General features: G+C 41.2%; 1 protein-coding gene across 2 annotated transcripts in view; it reads left to right on the top strand.

Moving 5' to 3' along the window:
• Window positions 1–12347, top strand: part of TRPC6 (transient receptor potential cation channel subfamily C member 6) — a 110703-nt gene extending 98356 nt beyond the window's left edge. Inside the window, exons 10-13 of one of the 2 annotated variants that reach the window (XM_077893207.1) lie at window positions 1757–1831; window positions 9391–9474; window positions 11025–11100; window positions 11659–12347. In XM_077893207.1, the coding sequence (XP_077749333.1) occupies window positions 1757–1831; window positions 9391–9474; window positions 11025–11100; window positions 11659–11810 (387 nt within the window). In that variant the 3' untranslated portion in view covers window positions 11811–12347. Of the gene's footprint in view, window positions 1–1756; window positions 1832–4042; window positions 4494–9390; window positions 9475–11024; window positions 11101–11658 lie in introns of those variants that run through there. The other variant, XM_077893208.1, reaches the window with a different exon arrangement.
• The last annotated feature ends 1968 nt before the right edge of the window (window positions 12348–14315 follow it).

Raw genomic sequence — 14315 nt, 5'->3', positions numbered from 1 at the left:
CTTGTGTCTGTTTAACAGGAGCACACTGGATATTTCTTACTTAAAAGAATATAGGAAAAATCCATGAAATGTAACTATAATAGTGTATTACATTATCTGTAAGGGGCCCCATTTTTGCTGTTGAAGCTACATGCCCCTACGTTACCTTCGATTCTCACTGCAGGATAAAGCATCAGTAGCTGATTATGACTTGGGGGAATTTGACAGACTCTTAACTTCTACAGTGAAAACTTCAGAAATCAATTACTTGCATGTAATATGGAAGACAAGGCTTGGCACTAAGTCATTCAAGAAAGAAAGATCTAAGGGTATCAACCGGAAACAATTATCCTATGAGGCAATGGAATCTCAAGAAGCCCTAGAAGAAACACAACGTGTAGATGAGGGGTAGCAGTCCGTTCATAAATGTTTGGGGCACATGTGGGATGTTGTGTAGAACTGTGTACAGGGTGGGGGCAGTGACTCTGCTGAAGCAGTACTCTCCATCTGGGGGAGCACTGAGAGACAGATTCCTTCAGACAAGAGGGGCCAGCATGGGGGACAGGTCTGGATAAGGTGTCATGGGATGGGGAATGGGAGGAACTGGCTGTTCCATCCAAAGAAGGAGTATTGAAGGGGAACAAGGTGAGTATCTTTAGAACTCCTGATTTTGACTATGGTATGTATACTTGTGTTTTTGTCTCTTCAAAAACAAGAAGAGAGGCAATGGGCAAAAGTTGCAAATAGTTCAATTTTAGTTCAGTGTAAAAACAAACTTATCATAATAAGATCTATCCAACAGAGTGGGCTGTCTTGTGAAGTAGTAAGTTCCCCATCATTGCAAACAATCAGTAAATGTTGGATGACCAATATTAGGAGTTTATAGAAGATTTTCCTACAGTGAGTGGGCAGTTGAGCCAAATGATTATAACATCTTGCAGTTCTAAGATTCTATCACTGAGAGAAAAGAGAAACATTCTAATTTCTGCTGTTTGCCATTGACCTGTTGGGATTCTCAAGTAAATAATAAGCTTTCTGAGCTTTAGTTTCTTCCGCTGTGCTGTGGTAATTTATATCAACATCATAAAGATAAAAATCAAATAAATATGTAACAGGACTTTGAGGATTATAAAGCCTTCTTTACATATAGTTATATTATTTATGTGAAATTTTTGGAGAAATACACCATTTACTGCATTCTTCCAGTGTTTTAACTTCTAAAATTCAGTGAGTTGATGGCAGGAATTTCTCTCATTTTACTTTAAGTGTGGAGTTTACAGGTCTAATTAGGACTGCAACCTGAGGACCCCTGGGGGGGCTCAGTCGATTGAGCATCCAACTCTTGGATTCTGCTCAATTCATGGTCTAAGGGTCGTGAGATTGAGCACCGGGGCAGGCTCTACACTCAATGGGGAGTCTGCTTGAGATTCTCCTTCTCCCTCTCCCTCTGCCCCTCCTCTCTCTCACACAAATAAATAAATACATCTTTTAAAAAAGAACTGCAAAAAAATTTTAAACATAAAAAAATAAAAATAAATAAATGAATAAAAACTGCAACCTGCAAGCATTCATTGTCCAGATGAAATTTCTAAGTGCTTACCACTGGGAAGAACCCAGTAAGCACATGTTTCTCTTCTTGAAACTTGCTATAGAATTAGACCAGGTGGCTTTTAAAATACAAAATAATGACATTGTTTTTGTAATTCAAAATGTAGAATTAGCAATTATATTTTTACTATTTTTATTTTTATTAATTATTTTTTTCTATTTTTAAAAGAGAAATGAAGAAAATAAATTTGGAATTTTGGGAAGTCATGAAGACCTTTCAAAATTACCACTTGACAAAAAACAGGTAAGATCATACCTGAAAATATGATGTCATGCATGTGACCAGGCTGATATGTTCAGAGAAAAGAACAGGTGTTCAGAAGCAACTTCAAGAAATAGATAATAGACCTGTGAAAAAAAGTTAACTATTTTAATAATGCCTCAAAGAATCTGTCATGGAGAGGTGAAAATAATCAGCAAAAAGAATTACATATATATATAATATATATGTAATATATATTACATATATATTAATGTGTATATATATATATTTAAGACAGAGAGTAACCATATATTTTGGGGTACTTACGGGTGATGAAAAATAGGGATAGTGACATGAAGAAGGAAGCATAGAAAAGATGGAGGAAGTCATCAGGGAGCCAGTGGGAACTGGCTGGCATCCCTGCAGTGGGGCAGGTGGCAGGACGCAGCCCTAGCGGCAATGATAGAAACTCAGTGGCCCCTGCAGTCAGTGGACTCCTGAGCCCTGCAAGTACATCAGCTCCTACCGGAATGGCAGACTTCCCTACCATGAGGAAATTTGCTTCCTTCTCCTAGGGTGCACATAGTAGGGGTGCAATATGCACTTGTTACCAAGGGATATTAGAGATGACATCGTTAGAAGATGGGCCAGGTAGCAGGTAGGACTTGAATTCAGTTGCACATAATTAAAAAAAGAATCATGGTGGCTTAAATAAGATGATTGTGTGTCCCTCTCCTTGAATGCTTCAGAATTAGGCCACATAGGACTGTTGTCAGCATGGCGCCTCTGATTCCCTGGATGTTTTTGCTGTAGTCAGAGGCGAGATGACGGCCTCCCCCTCTGCCCATCACCGTGGCTTCTCAGATGATGAACGGAGGCATTTCTTTGCTTGCTGGCTAAAGCAGCCTGGGCCCTTGGAAGTGCCTCCCAGTTCCTTTGTGGTTGCTCCTTAGCCAGACTTGCAAATGCCTGGGAGGGGCGGGGAGGCCATTTAGCTTTGTTTTTGAGCTAAGTACTTGCCCCCATCAGCAGAATAGGAATTCTAGGAAGTAGGGATCAGGATTGATCTTAGTCCTCCGAAGATTGGGGCCCAGTAGCAGTAATTCATGGTGCTTCCCTGACCCTCACTTCCCTTGTCTATAAACTAGGCATGGCCAGTTGTCAACCCATCACGCACCACTGCTGGGAGCATATGGTGATGCTTTGTGAATGGCAGACATACTTGTGCCACATGTGTAGTGCATTCATGAGAATAAATCATCGGACAAATAGGAAAATTCAAGGGAATTTAAATGCTTTTTTTTCCTTTATGATAGAAGCTATAGTATCTCGGAAATCAAATAACCCTATTTTCTTTGTAATTTCTTCAAAAATGTAGAAAATTAAAATTTATTTTAATATCTTAAAAATACATTTTTTAACAGATTTATTTATTTTAGAGAGAGAGAGAGCACATGTGTGGAGACAGGCAGGAAGGGCAGGGGGGAAAGAGAAAATCCAAGGAGATCCTACCGGCACTAAGTGCAGAGCCCAACACGGGGCTTGATCCCATGACCCTGAGATCCCAACACAACCCCAATATCCCAATATGGCCCAGAGACCACAACCCAAGCCAACACAAAGAGTCGGTCGCTCACTGAAGTGAGCTACCCAGGCACCATGTAATTTATATCTTTTAAAGGAGGCTTGGATCACTTCACATTTTCCAATACAACATATTTTAATCCTGGATTAAAATAAACTCTTTTATTATTTTTTTATTGGAGTTCAATTTGCCAACATATAGCATAACACCCAGTGTTCATCCCGTCAAGTGCCCCCCTCAGTGCCCGTCATCCAGTCACCCTAACCCCCCGCCCACCTCCCTTTCCACCACCCCTTGTTCGTTTCCTGGAGTTAGGAGTCTCATGTTCTGTCACCCTCTCTGATATTTAAGAGCATTCCTGAACTGTAGTATCTGCCCCTAGTTGTGAATCAATAACAAGTCAATTCTAGTATCAGTCTCACTGTCCAGAGACTCTTTGGTGTATTTGTGTGTCTTGGCTCTTGTGGTAATGGGCTGCTCACACCTTCTGTCAGGGCGTGTGATGAGCCGACCGCCTCCAGCACCCAGGGCCCAAGGCTGCCCACCCTGGCCACACTCTAGGTCCCAGGCCTTTCTGGCCAGTACATGACCCTCCCTGGGGCCACATCTGTACCACTGCTTCCTATTGGCTTGGCTGGTTCTCAGTCTTGCTCTCCCCTCTGTTGCAGGTGAGCTGAGCCTCAGGGTCTGGAAGCGTCTTCTGCCTCCCCTGCTCCTATTCCCCATTATCTTCCAGAGGCATGATTCTGGATACATCTCATACTTCTAACTGTCTTGGCGTTTGGTTCCTAGAAAACCAAAGTAACACAACTATCCTCTTTACTTTGCTTGGCCCCGTAAGCCTGTGATGAACAAAACTTGGGGCACGTGCCAGACACGTATTCCTGGGAGAATGCTTTTTAAAGCAACTGTTTATATTTCAAATCATTTTTGCCTATTGTGGACTCCCACTGGAAATGTGTGGCTCTGACAGGTACCAAGGAAAGTTATGCGCCCTTACCCAACGTGGGTAGCTTTTGCTTTCTTTTTCATAAAGTCTAAAACAATTAAGTTTCCATTTCATTTGGATCTTCTCTCTGACCCCTTGAGGATCACAGTGGTCAGTTTGCACCAGCACTGTCTTCACAGGTTCTCCAGATGCACCATGGAAACCAGTAGGGTGAGCCAAATTAAAATACATATTGAAGCAAAGTAAGCAGACCTGCTTATTATCTTTGATTATATTCTGCAGCTCTGAAGGTCCGTGAATTCAGTGGTTGCTAGCATTCACTTTTCAGGTACAGTCTGAAAGGATAGTGTAGTTAAAGTCAGTTCTCTGTCATAACGCGTGACTTGTTTCAACCTGAAAGTGCCAAATAACTGCTCTCTGCAAGCTCCAGGAAAGACTACTTTCTTGGAAAGTGGTCAGCTTCAGAGCCAGCTTGTGCGCCCTCCACAGTAGGCCGACGTGGAGCACAGATGTGTTATTTTAGCATTTTCTGTCTATTCTACACTGGGTTGAGTGGGATGTGGAGATTTTTTTTCAATTAGTTGTTTATCTAGGAACTGTGTCCTTTAGCCTGAATTAGATTGGAGGCTATCTTTTTAATCATCTAATGAAATAATTATATAATGTAACAGTTCCAGATCATCAGTATCACCAGGGCCAGTTCTCCAGTTGATTTTGTACAGGTTCTCAATCCTCTCCTTCAGGTATATTGAGTTAAAATCCCTGGCATGGAGCTGGGAAACGTATATTCTAATAAGATCTTAAGCAATTTCTAATGCTCGTCTGGGTGTGGGAATATTTCATTCCCTGAATGACTTTGTCATGGACACATCAGTAAGCAGAAATATTCAGCAGAGCATCTCCAGAAAAGGTAGACTAGATTAAAATGCAACAAAGCCTGAACCCACATAGTAGGTGTTAGATACTCATCCTTCTATACAATAGTGATGACTGCTACACATGTGGAGTGCCATCTGTATACATACCAGGATCTGGATTCTACACACCTTATCTCTTCAACTGTCACATTACCTCTGAGAGGGAGGGAATGTTATTTCTTCTATTTTATGCATTAGAAACTGGAGGATATAGAGCTGAAGTAATGGCCCAAAATCTCATTTCAGACAAATGACAGAGTCAGATCTACTTGATTCCAAAGCAAGAGCTTTATAAGCACTGTACCACATGGTTGTCTCTTGTCTGTATCCCTGCTGACAGCACATAGATGTCTATACCGTTTTAGCTCAGGGCTTTGTTCCCAGCCTTAGGCTAAATGCTAATACCAAGCTAATTACTAGGAAATGAGCAAGAGAAAACATGAAGAAGGCAGGAAATGTGGTATAAAAAGATAAAGAGCAAATATAAAGCATAAGATAGGCAACCATTCCTTCAGAGTGTGTCTCTCACACACACATGGAGTGTGTCTGCATATTAGGAGCAGAGCTTCCACCCATAAGCTCTCCCTCCCCACTCCTGTTGGATCTTCCACGTCAGTACCATCTGCAGAAACCCAAATCCCTGAGGTATAAATGCTATTCCTATCACCTCTAGAGTCCCCTTTGACTTTCCAGGCTTCTTTAGTGGGTGTGGATGGCAGTAGATCTACATTAGCCTTTCCCGTCACCAGGTGGTAAGAGGGCTCCTTTGCAGCACTGAGTTTCCCCTATACCATTTCTTTCATATAATTGTTTAAAATGTATTTGTTAAATACTGACTACATATTAGAAACTGATTAGAATTTTTTGTTATGCTTGCATCCAGATCATATTTCAAGTTTAGAGAGGAATTAGTCACATAAAAGTGATCCAAATGAATTTATAACTGTTTAGTCATAGACCATTTAACTATACCGGTGGTTCCCAGCCAGGGGTGCTCTTGATTCCCCCACTCCCAGTACCTCAGGGTACAGCTGTGATTCCTGGAGACATTCTGGCTGTCGCCACCAGAGAGGGAGCTGTTTTTGGCATCTTATAGGCAGAGGCTGTGCAGAGCCTCTGAGGCAGAGCATCTCATAGTGCTGCTTACCATTCTACCATGCACAGGATGCCCCCACAGTAAAGAATATAAAGAATTATCTAGCCCAAAGTTCAAAAATGTTGCAGTTGAGAGACTCTGGACCATATACATGGGGTGCACACAGTGGTGGGGGTGCCGTGTGTTGTGCCAGAACTGTACGAACACCCAGTAGCTGTGGTTATTGACATTCAACATCTGTACTCTGGAACATCTACACTCCTACACATTCTCAGATGAACAGAGTACCACTTTCTGGCATTCCTGCCACTGTTACTTCTTCTATGCCACCCAGTGTAGGGCATCTGCCTCATGCCTTAAATTCATTCTTCTTGTTTCACTTGTATCTTTACCATTTAGTTGAGCTGCCACCAACTGGTTTATCAACCTAGATTGCACATGTCTCGTATAGCAAGGTGTCTAGAAAGCAAGTGAACCCCATCAGTGACTCCAAAGTACTTCTTCCTTCATTTCACCAACCAGTGCTTTCTGAGCACCTGTCAAGGGTCAGGCTGGCTCTAGCGACACCAAGATGAGGCCAACAAAATCCCTCCTTCCATCAGAGCCCAGGAGGATATAGACAGTAAACACATAACCAAGCCAGTGAATAAAATAATTGTCAATTGTGAAACATTAGAAAGGATACAAGAGGCCTAGCTTGTGCGGGATCTATTTTTCATGGAGTGAGCAGGAAAGGGCTTATTGAGGAGCTTAGGTTTTCAGCTAAAACCCAAAGGGTTAGGCAGAGTAAACACTCAGCCAGAGGCAAAGGCTGTTTCAGGGAGTAGAATAGCAAACACAGACTTAAATCAGAAAAAGAGGAAATGAAAGAGGGCCTTGTGATGTTAATATAATATTCAGTTCCAAAAAAATCCCAAAAGGATGATCTCCACAGGTGTGTGGTGTTGTGAGCTGCCTTGCTGATGATTGGCATATCAAGCATGAAGGCCTGCCTACACATTCATCTTCAAAAAAATCTCAAAGAAACATAAGTTTTCACTTTACTCCTTCCATGAACACCTTTTGGACATACTAGTGGCCTCTAATGACAGAAGGGATTATTTCAATCATGAGGCTGACAGTTCATGAATAGATAGCAAATGAATCAAAGGCATGAGGCCAAGGACTCCCTTTTCTGCTATGAATCTGTCCTCACCCTCCATGCTCTATCATAACACATGGGGGATGAAAGTGAGCTTGAATCTAGTCATCACATGTAATGAAGCCCTTATGGCACAAATCCTGGTCAAAGCCAGGAAGAATTATACTGCCATAAAAATAAAGGAATAACTACATTCTAAAAATATAAATATTAAAACTTACATTATTAAAAATATCATTGAAGTTTGTGTTTGTCTCACAGATTAATATATTAGTAGGACTTGAAGGAGCACAGGTGTCTCCTGGGGCTCCCTTCATAGTCTGAGTGCAGAAGGTTCTGGCATCTCCCCTACTGCTGCACAGCAGCCCGTGGCAGAGCCAGAGAGTTCCGTCTTCACATTCTGTCAAGAGCTCTTTTGAAGAATCCAAGCTGCCTCTCTTTGGTTAATTTTGTCAATAGTATACTTTTCTCTTAATGTTTTCCAAAGTTAATATAAAGTAAAAGAATGTGGATATTTTGCTGACACTATTAGGTCCGAAGAAAAGCAGAAATAGCTACATGGAAAGGCATGCTATCTACATAGTGTTTTGAAAATTGCATATTGTGTTTTATGGGCCTTACCAGCCTTACTGTATTTCCCCTGTTATAATAACTTGGCTGGATTGTACCTGTTTTATTCTTCATTGAATACCCAGAATCTGTAGCACAGCACCCGCATACAGAGGACCCTCAGTCCATACGCACTTGTTCAATGGATGAATGTGTGACTAGCTGTTTTATTTTTTTCTTACTTAATAAATTTATTTTTTATTGGTGTTCAATTTGCCAACATTTAGAATAACACCCAGTGCTCATCCCGTCAAGTGCCCGTCACCCAGTCACCCCCACCCCCCACCCACCTCACCTTCCACCACCCCTAGTTCGTTTCCCAGAGTTAGGAGTCTTTCATATTCTGTCTCCCTTTCTGATATTTCCCACTCATTTTTTCTCCTTTCCCTTTTATTACCTTTCTGACTAGCTGTTTTAATTTAGCATGTGGCCACGTAAAGCATCAAAGCATTGAAGTTAAGGATTTTAATTCTCAATGAGCTTTACTTAGAGCAGCTTAGTTATCATTGGGAAATATAAATCATGGATGTTTCTGAAGATGGTCCTGAAATTTCTTGTCCGCTGGAAAACAGTTGTGCTCTGACAGACAGACAAACAAAAAACCAAGCAAATTGGAGCTGCTGTGTTTTGCTCAAGTTTTCTTACTTACTTCTTTTTAAAACCATTTTTTCTTTTTAGAAAATGCCATAAAGAGTTTTTAAATCATTCTCTTAGCATGTTAATATGGTATGTTACAACCTTTTTTACTGATTGCTTTAGATCTTTGTTATTTGCCTGTTCAAGCAATATATTTTTTGAAAAGTACTGCCCAAATATGATAGTATACAGATTCTAAAATTCAAATACATTAATTAATTGTTTCTTGGCACCTGAACTCTGTCCCACAACCAAGTCTTATGCTGGTGTTCCTCCGGGACCCCCATCACACCCTCCTGCAGGTGTGGATGCTGCAGTCATTTATGCTGGCCTCCTAAGATTAGTGGACTTCTGAGATCTCCACCATTACTCTCCCAACTTGTTTGCCTTTCCCTCCATTGGAGACTTACCTGGGGGCAGATTAAAGCATGACTCTCATGACATGATCAGTAGCCATGAAGTCTGTGAGCTCCTCAGAGAAGCCTAATTAGCTGTTGAGTGGCTGAGCGCACAACATAAGCTCCTATGATTTATCTTGGAAGACAGACTGCCAAGCAAATTAAATTAAAATGTACATATGTAATTAATAAATTCCTATATATAACTAATAAATCTCCTCACATTATTTAAAAGAAAAAGAGGAATTTCTAATTCTTTTCAAATTACAGCTTGGGCATAGTAAACAATCAAGTGTAAGGAGCTCAGAAGATTTCCAGTTAAACAGTTTCAATAATCCTCCAAGACAGTATCAGGTAAGCATGATTTTTTTAAAGAACTAAGGCTAGTTATTTGTAATATTTGAAATCCCAAACCATGTGATTCTTTATTATTTTTAAGATTTTATTTATTTATTCATGAGAGACACAGACACACACAGGGAGAGAGAGAGAGAGGGGAGCAGAGACACAAGCAGAGGGAGAAGCAGGCTCCATGCAGGGAGCCCGATGTGGGACTCGATCCTGGGGCCTCCAGGATCATACCCTGGGCCGAAGGCAGGTGCCCAACTCCTGAGCCACCCAGGGATCCCACCATGTGATTCTTTAAATGAAAATGATCTATTATGTTGTTTTCCTCAATATCAAAATAATTCATGAATTCGACTCATATGTGGCTGTACTTTCTAAGTTCTGGAGGTACATAAGTAAATAAAACAGATGAAGTCCTGGCATACCAGAGTTTAGAGTCTACATGTTCATTGTGAAGAGTCTATTCTCACAAAAAAAATACATAAAAGAGAAAAATGTACCTCAAACTCTACCACTGAGATTTAAAGACTACTCACTTTTGGTGATCTTCTGCCAGGTGATTATATGTGTATATATATATAATTTTACATATACTTCACTGTTATATATATATATGTATACATGACATTATATAAATGAGTTAATATTGAAATAACAACTGTTATTTAAAACATTCACAAAACATATATTCATACTAATTTTAATGTATGTATAGTATTCCTTTGTACTATACAAAGTACTAAGTACTTTCACACTGTACTAAGTACTAAGCATTGGTACTAAGTACTATCTCACTGTATCAAGTATATAATAATTTATTAAAATAATTTCCTTTTGATGACTTGAAGGGGTTTTTTACATTATAAGTAATACTATGATGAATTACTTGTCCATGCACCCAATTACATTCTTAGAATAAGTTCTTAAAAGTGGAATTTTACTGTCCAACATTTAATTTGGGGTTTAGAGTAAGACTTGGCTTAACTATGTATCCACCCAGGACTTTCTGCACATGATACTGATCCTGCTACTTTTCATGAAGGTAAAAGCAACATTCTCATGGTAGAAGTCCAGGTACCAGAGAAACTTTGTTATAATGACACTAGTCATTTCTGAATTACTAGCAAGTATAAAGTCAAAACTGATTACATTTCTTGGTAAAGGAAGTCAAAAAAGCAGTAACAAGTGTGCATTTGGTTAATTTCTGGTTTCCACATGCAGTACTATCCATACCTTTCACCTCCCCAATGAAAAGGCTGTGTTTTGCTCTAATACTTTGCAAATAGAGTACACGCAATGAACATCGGGGAGTAGATGTTTGCTCTAAACTTATTCCTTTCTCAAGAATTAACTTCGGAGTCATTAATTCTGGTAATGTAAAAATTGCATTAATTACCTGCTGACAGTATGCATTCCTTGCCAGATAAATCATCTTAATCTTTGTTATTAGCTATCACTCCTTAAAGTCCTTAGGAAAGAGAGACTTGGACACTTATTCCAAATGAGAGATTTGTCACAAACATAAAACTGAGCTGATTTCTCCTTTCGTTGTCTAGAAAATTATGAAGAGGCTCATTAAGAGATATGTGCTACAAGCCCAGGTAGATAAGGAGAGTGACGAAGTGAATGAAGGTGAGTTGAACAGAGAGCAGCTGGCCCCGAGCAGGAGTGAGGGCTGCAGGGAAGCTGAAAGGAGAGAGGTGGGAGGGTGAGCCTCCAGGGTTAGGAAAGATGAGGTTCCTCCAACTGTCAGGCTGTTAGAGCATCCAGGGAAATGTGCTCATTCTCCACAGTTGGGGTAGATGTCACCTGCTGCATAAGTGACTCTTGCTTTTGGTGTTGGCTTTCAGAGAGGAGGAGGTGGTTGGAAAAAGCAAATACTCTTGCCCCCAACTCCTGCAAACATTTGTCACCACTGCCTCTTTTTTACTCCTGCAAACATTTGTCACCACTGCCTCCTTTTTGGAACATTTGTTATAATTCTTTCTCTATAGCCTTTTCATTAACCAAAAGCTTAGCTGAGAAAATAGAAATCTGCCCCATTAGGAAGTGTTTTCCTTTGAAAGGATTCAAACTACAGATGTGTGTGGAATTGGGACTGGCTTCATCCTGTTCCAGAATCACTAGATTTCACTAGATTTTCTGCATGTGTATTTACAGTTGACTTCCTCTCACTCTTGTTTTTCAAAGGGGAACTGAAGGAAATTAAGCAGGATATCTCAAGCCTCCGCTATGAACTCCTTGAAGAAAAAACTCAGACTTCAGAAGACCTAGCAGAACTTATTAGAAAACTTGGGGAGAAATTATCAATGGAACCAAAGCAAGAGGAAAGCAATAGATAATATGCTAAGACTTCCTTTAAAAAATCATATTTATTTGTCCAATTGCATTATATTATTTTCCAATTTATCTTTTAAGTGCCAGTGTGACCATCTTTTAAACAAAATGTCCAAAGATAACATGGGTCATCCCATCATCCAAAACCTTAATATTTCATATTTTTGGTGATTAAATTTCATTGTTCAGGCTAAAGTTTATAGATTAGGATGAAAATTGTGCCTGGTTTGATGCCTGTTTTTATGAACTGCTCTTTTGAGTCTAACTATTGTGATGACATGACTGCTGGGTGGCATTTGCCTAGAGGCTATAGTAGCTACAGGTGGCAGGCAGTGACTCCCATGAGGTATTTCTTGTGACAGTGACTTTGGTACTGCTTGCCTGCCTTAGGGGACCCCTGATGATGACTTCCAGCCCTGAAACTGAGGGAATGATGATCTAGGGCTATTTGGAGAATGCTGTTTAATCATCTGTCCTGCTTGGCTCCCACAGAATAAGATTGGTAATATCTGTGCAAAATGCAGTAAAATCTTTCTGATTCATCTTGCTGAAAATTTTATACTTGACAGTGAAAAAGTGCTTCCTCTAATGAACCCTGGAAACGTGGTTTAGTTTATGTGTGTGTATGCACACACATGTGTACGTGTGTGTATGTGTGCAACGTGCACAACTGCATATGAAATGCTTGTCCTATTTTCATTTGCAGCAATACAGATGCTCTAAACCTCTTTATCTTATTATTTTTACTGTGACTGAAAAATTACTGACTAAATAGGAACCCTTTATTGGAGAAGTATCAAAGTCAGAGATGAAAAGTGTCAGTGGCCACATTTCCAGCTCTGGAGTCAGGAGCTCCCCATAAATGCCAAACTGCAGCCTCCCAGTCCACACTGGCCTAAATGCTCCTGCAGTTTCCCAGGAACCCCGTGGCAGGAGAGTCCTCACTGTCCTGTGACCTCCCCACTTCCACCTGTCTTGGGGGAACACAGGATCCCTGGCTTAGTCTGCTTGGGTGTCCTCGTATCTAGGCCCTTGTTTGCTGGACCCTTTTTTTTAAAAATTTTTTTAAAATTTTTATTTATTTATGATAGTCACACAGAGAGAGAGAGAGAGAGAGGCAGAGACATAGGCAGAGGGAGAAGCAGGCTCCATGCACCGGGAGCCCGACGTGGGACTCGATCCCAGGTCTCCAGGATCGCGCCCCGGGCCAAAGGCAGGCGCCAAACCACTGCACCACCCAGGGATCCCAGGACCCTTTTTTTTAAAGTAAAAAAAAAAGTCATAAATTATTGTGGTTATATGGTCCAATTATAGCATAATTTTATGCTATTTCTGAGGGCAATTGTGAGTGAAGTCCTACATTTGGCATTGAGTATAAAGGAAAGAAGTATTGAGATAACTTGCAAATACTTACCTATCAATTTCAATATGTTCTCCCCTTCTCTCAACATATATCAAACAGGAATCTGTATTTGTACACATTCATGGAGGTTGTTGTTACTGATGATTTGAGGCAACATCTAAAACAACACAAGATTGACTGATGGTGGAAGAGTAGGAGTCCTCAACTCATCTGGTCTCACTAACTTACCTAGATAACTTTCAAAACTTACCTAGATAACTTTCATAGCTTTCAAAACACCTATGAATTTGACATGAGAGGTAGAGAACAGCTGGAATGGTAGAGAGAAAACATTTTGCTTCTAACAAGGTAGGAAAGTGAAAAAATTAAAAAAGAAATACAGTTGGGGAGGGGAACCACACTAGCCAGGTGAAAGCCTCCAGGCACAAAAGCCCAATCCTGGACAAGCAGGACCTTTAAAAATCCACACCTGAGTTTTCTCTGACAGAAAAGTGCTTAGCAGGGAAATCGGGCAGAACCACAGGAGTGACAGTGAAGCATCAAGATCCCTGGAGACACTTTAAGAATAGCGCCTGGGACAAAGATCACTGCAAACCACGGTCCAATCTCAGTAAAGGGTTGAAGCGCTGCAGCCCTCCAGGGCATTTGGGAGAAGCCCGCTGGTTACACTGGCTGGCTCCAGAGCTCCCTTTACCCTAGAGCCTGCAACAGATGGAGGTGGCTGTCCTCTGTTCCCTTTGGGAAAGGCAGCCCCTAGGGCATGGGTCCAGCAAAAAAAAGTCCCAAGCAGACTAAGCCAGTGATCCTGTGTTCCCCCAAGACAGGTGGCAGTGGGGACGGCACAGGACAGTGAAGACTGTCTTGCCACAGGGTGCCTGGAAAACTGTGCAGAAAACCCAGGAGCATCTAGGCCAGTGTGGGCTGGGAGGCTGCAGTTTGGCATCCATGGGTAGCTCCTGACTCCAGAGCTGGGAATGTGGCCACTGCCAATTTTTTCCTCTTCTTTTCCCCTTTCACCTGGGAGAGGTGGGGCTGCCAGGGAACAAAGGCCTCACAGGTAAACAGCTCACACAGAGCCCTGACACCTGGCAGGGGGTGGGGCATCTCCACCCCGGCACACACAGCTGAGAATCAGCACAGCAGACCC

The sequence above is a fragment of the Canis aureus genome, chromosome 3, assembly GCF_053574225.1.
Source record: "Canis aureus isolate CA01 chromosome 3, VMU_Caureus_v.1.0, whole genome shotgun sequence".
NCBI lineage: Eukaryota > Metazoa > Chordata > Mammalia > Carnivora > Canidae > Canis > Canis aureus.
Note: the sequence above shows the minus strand (reverse complement) of the source record. Positions and strands in the feature narration are given on the sequence as shown.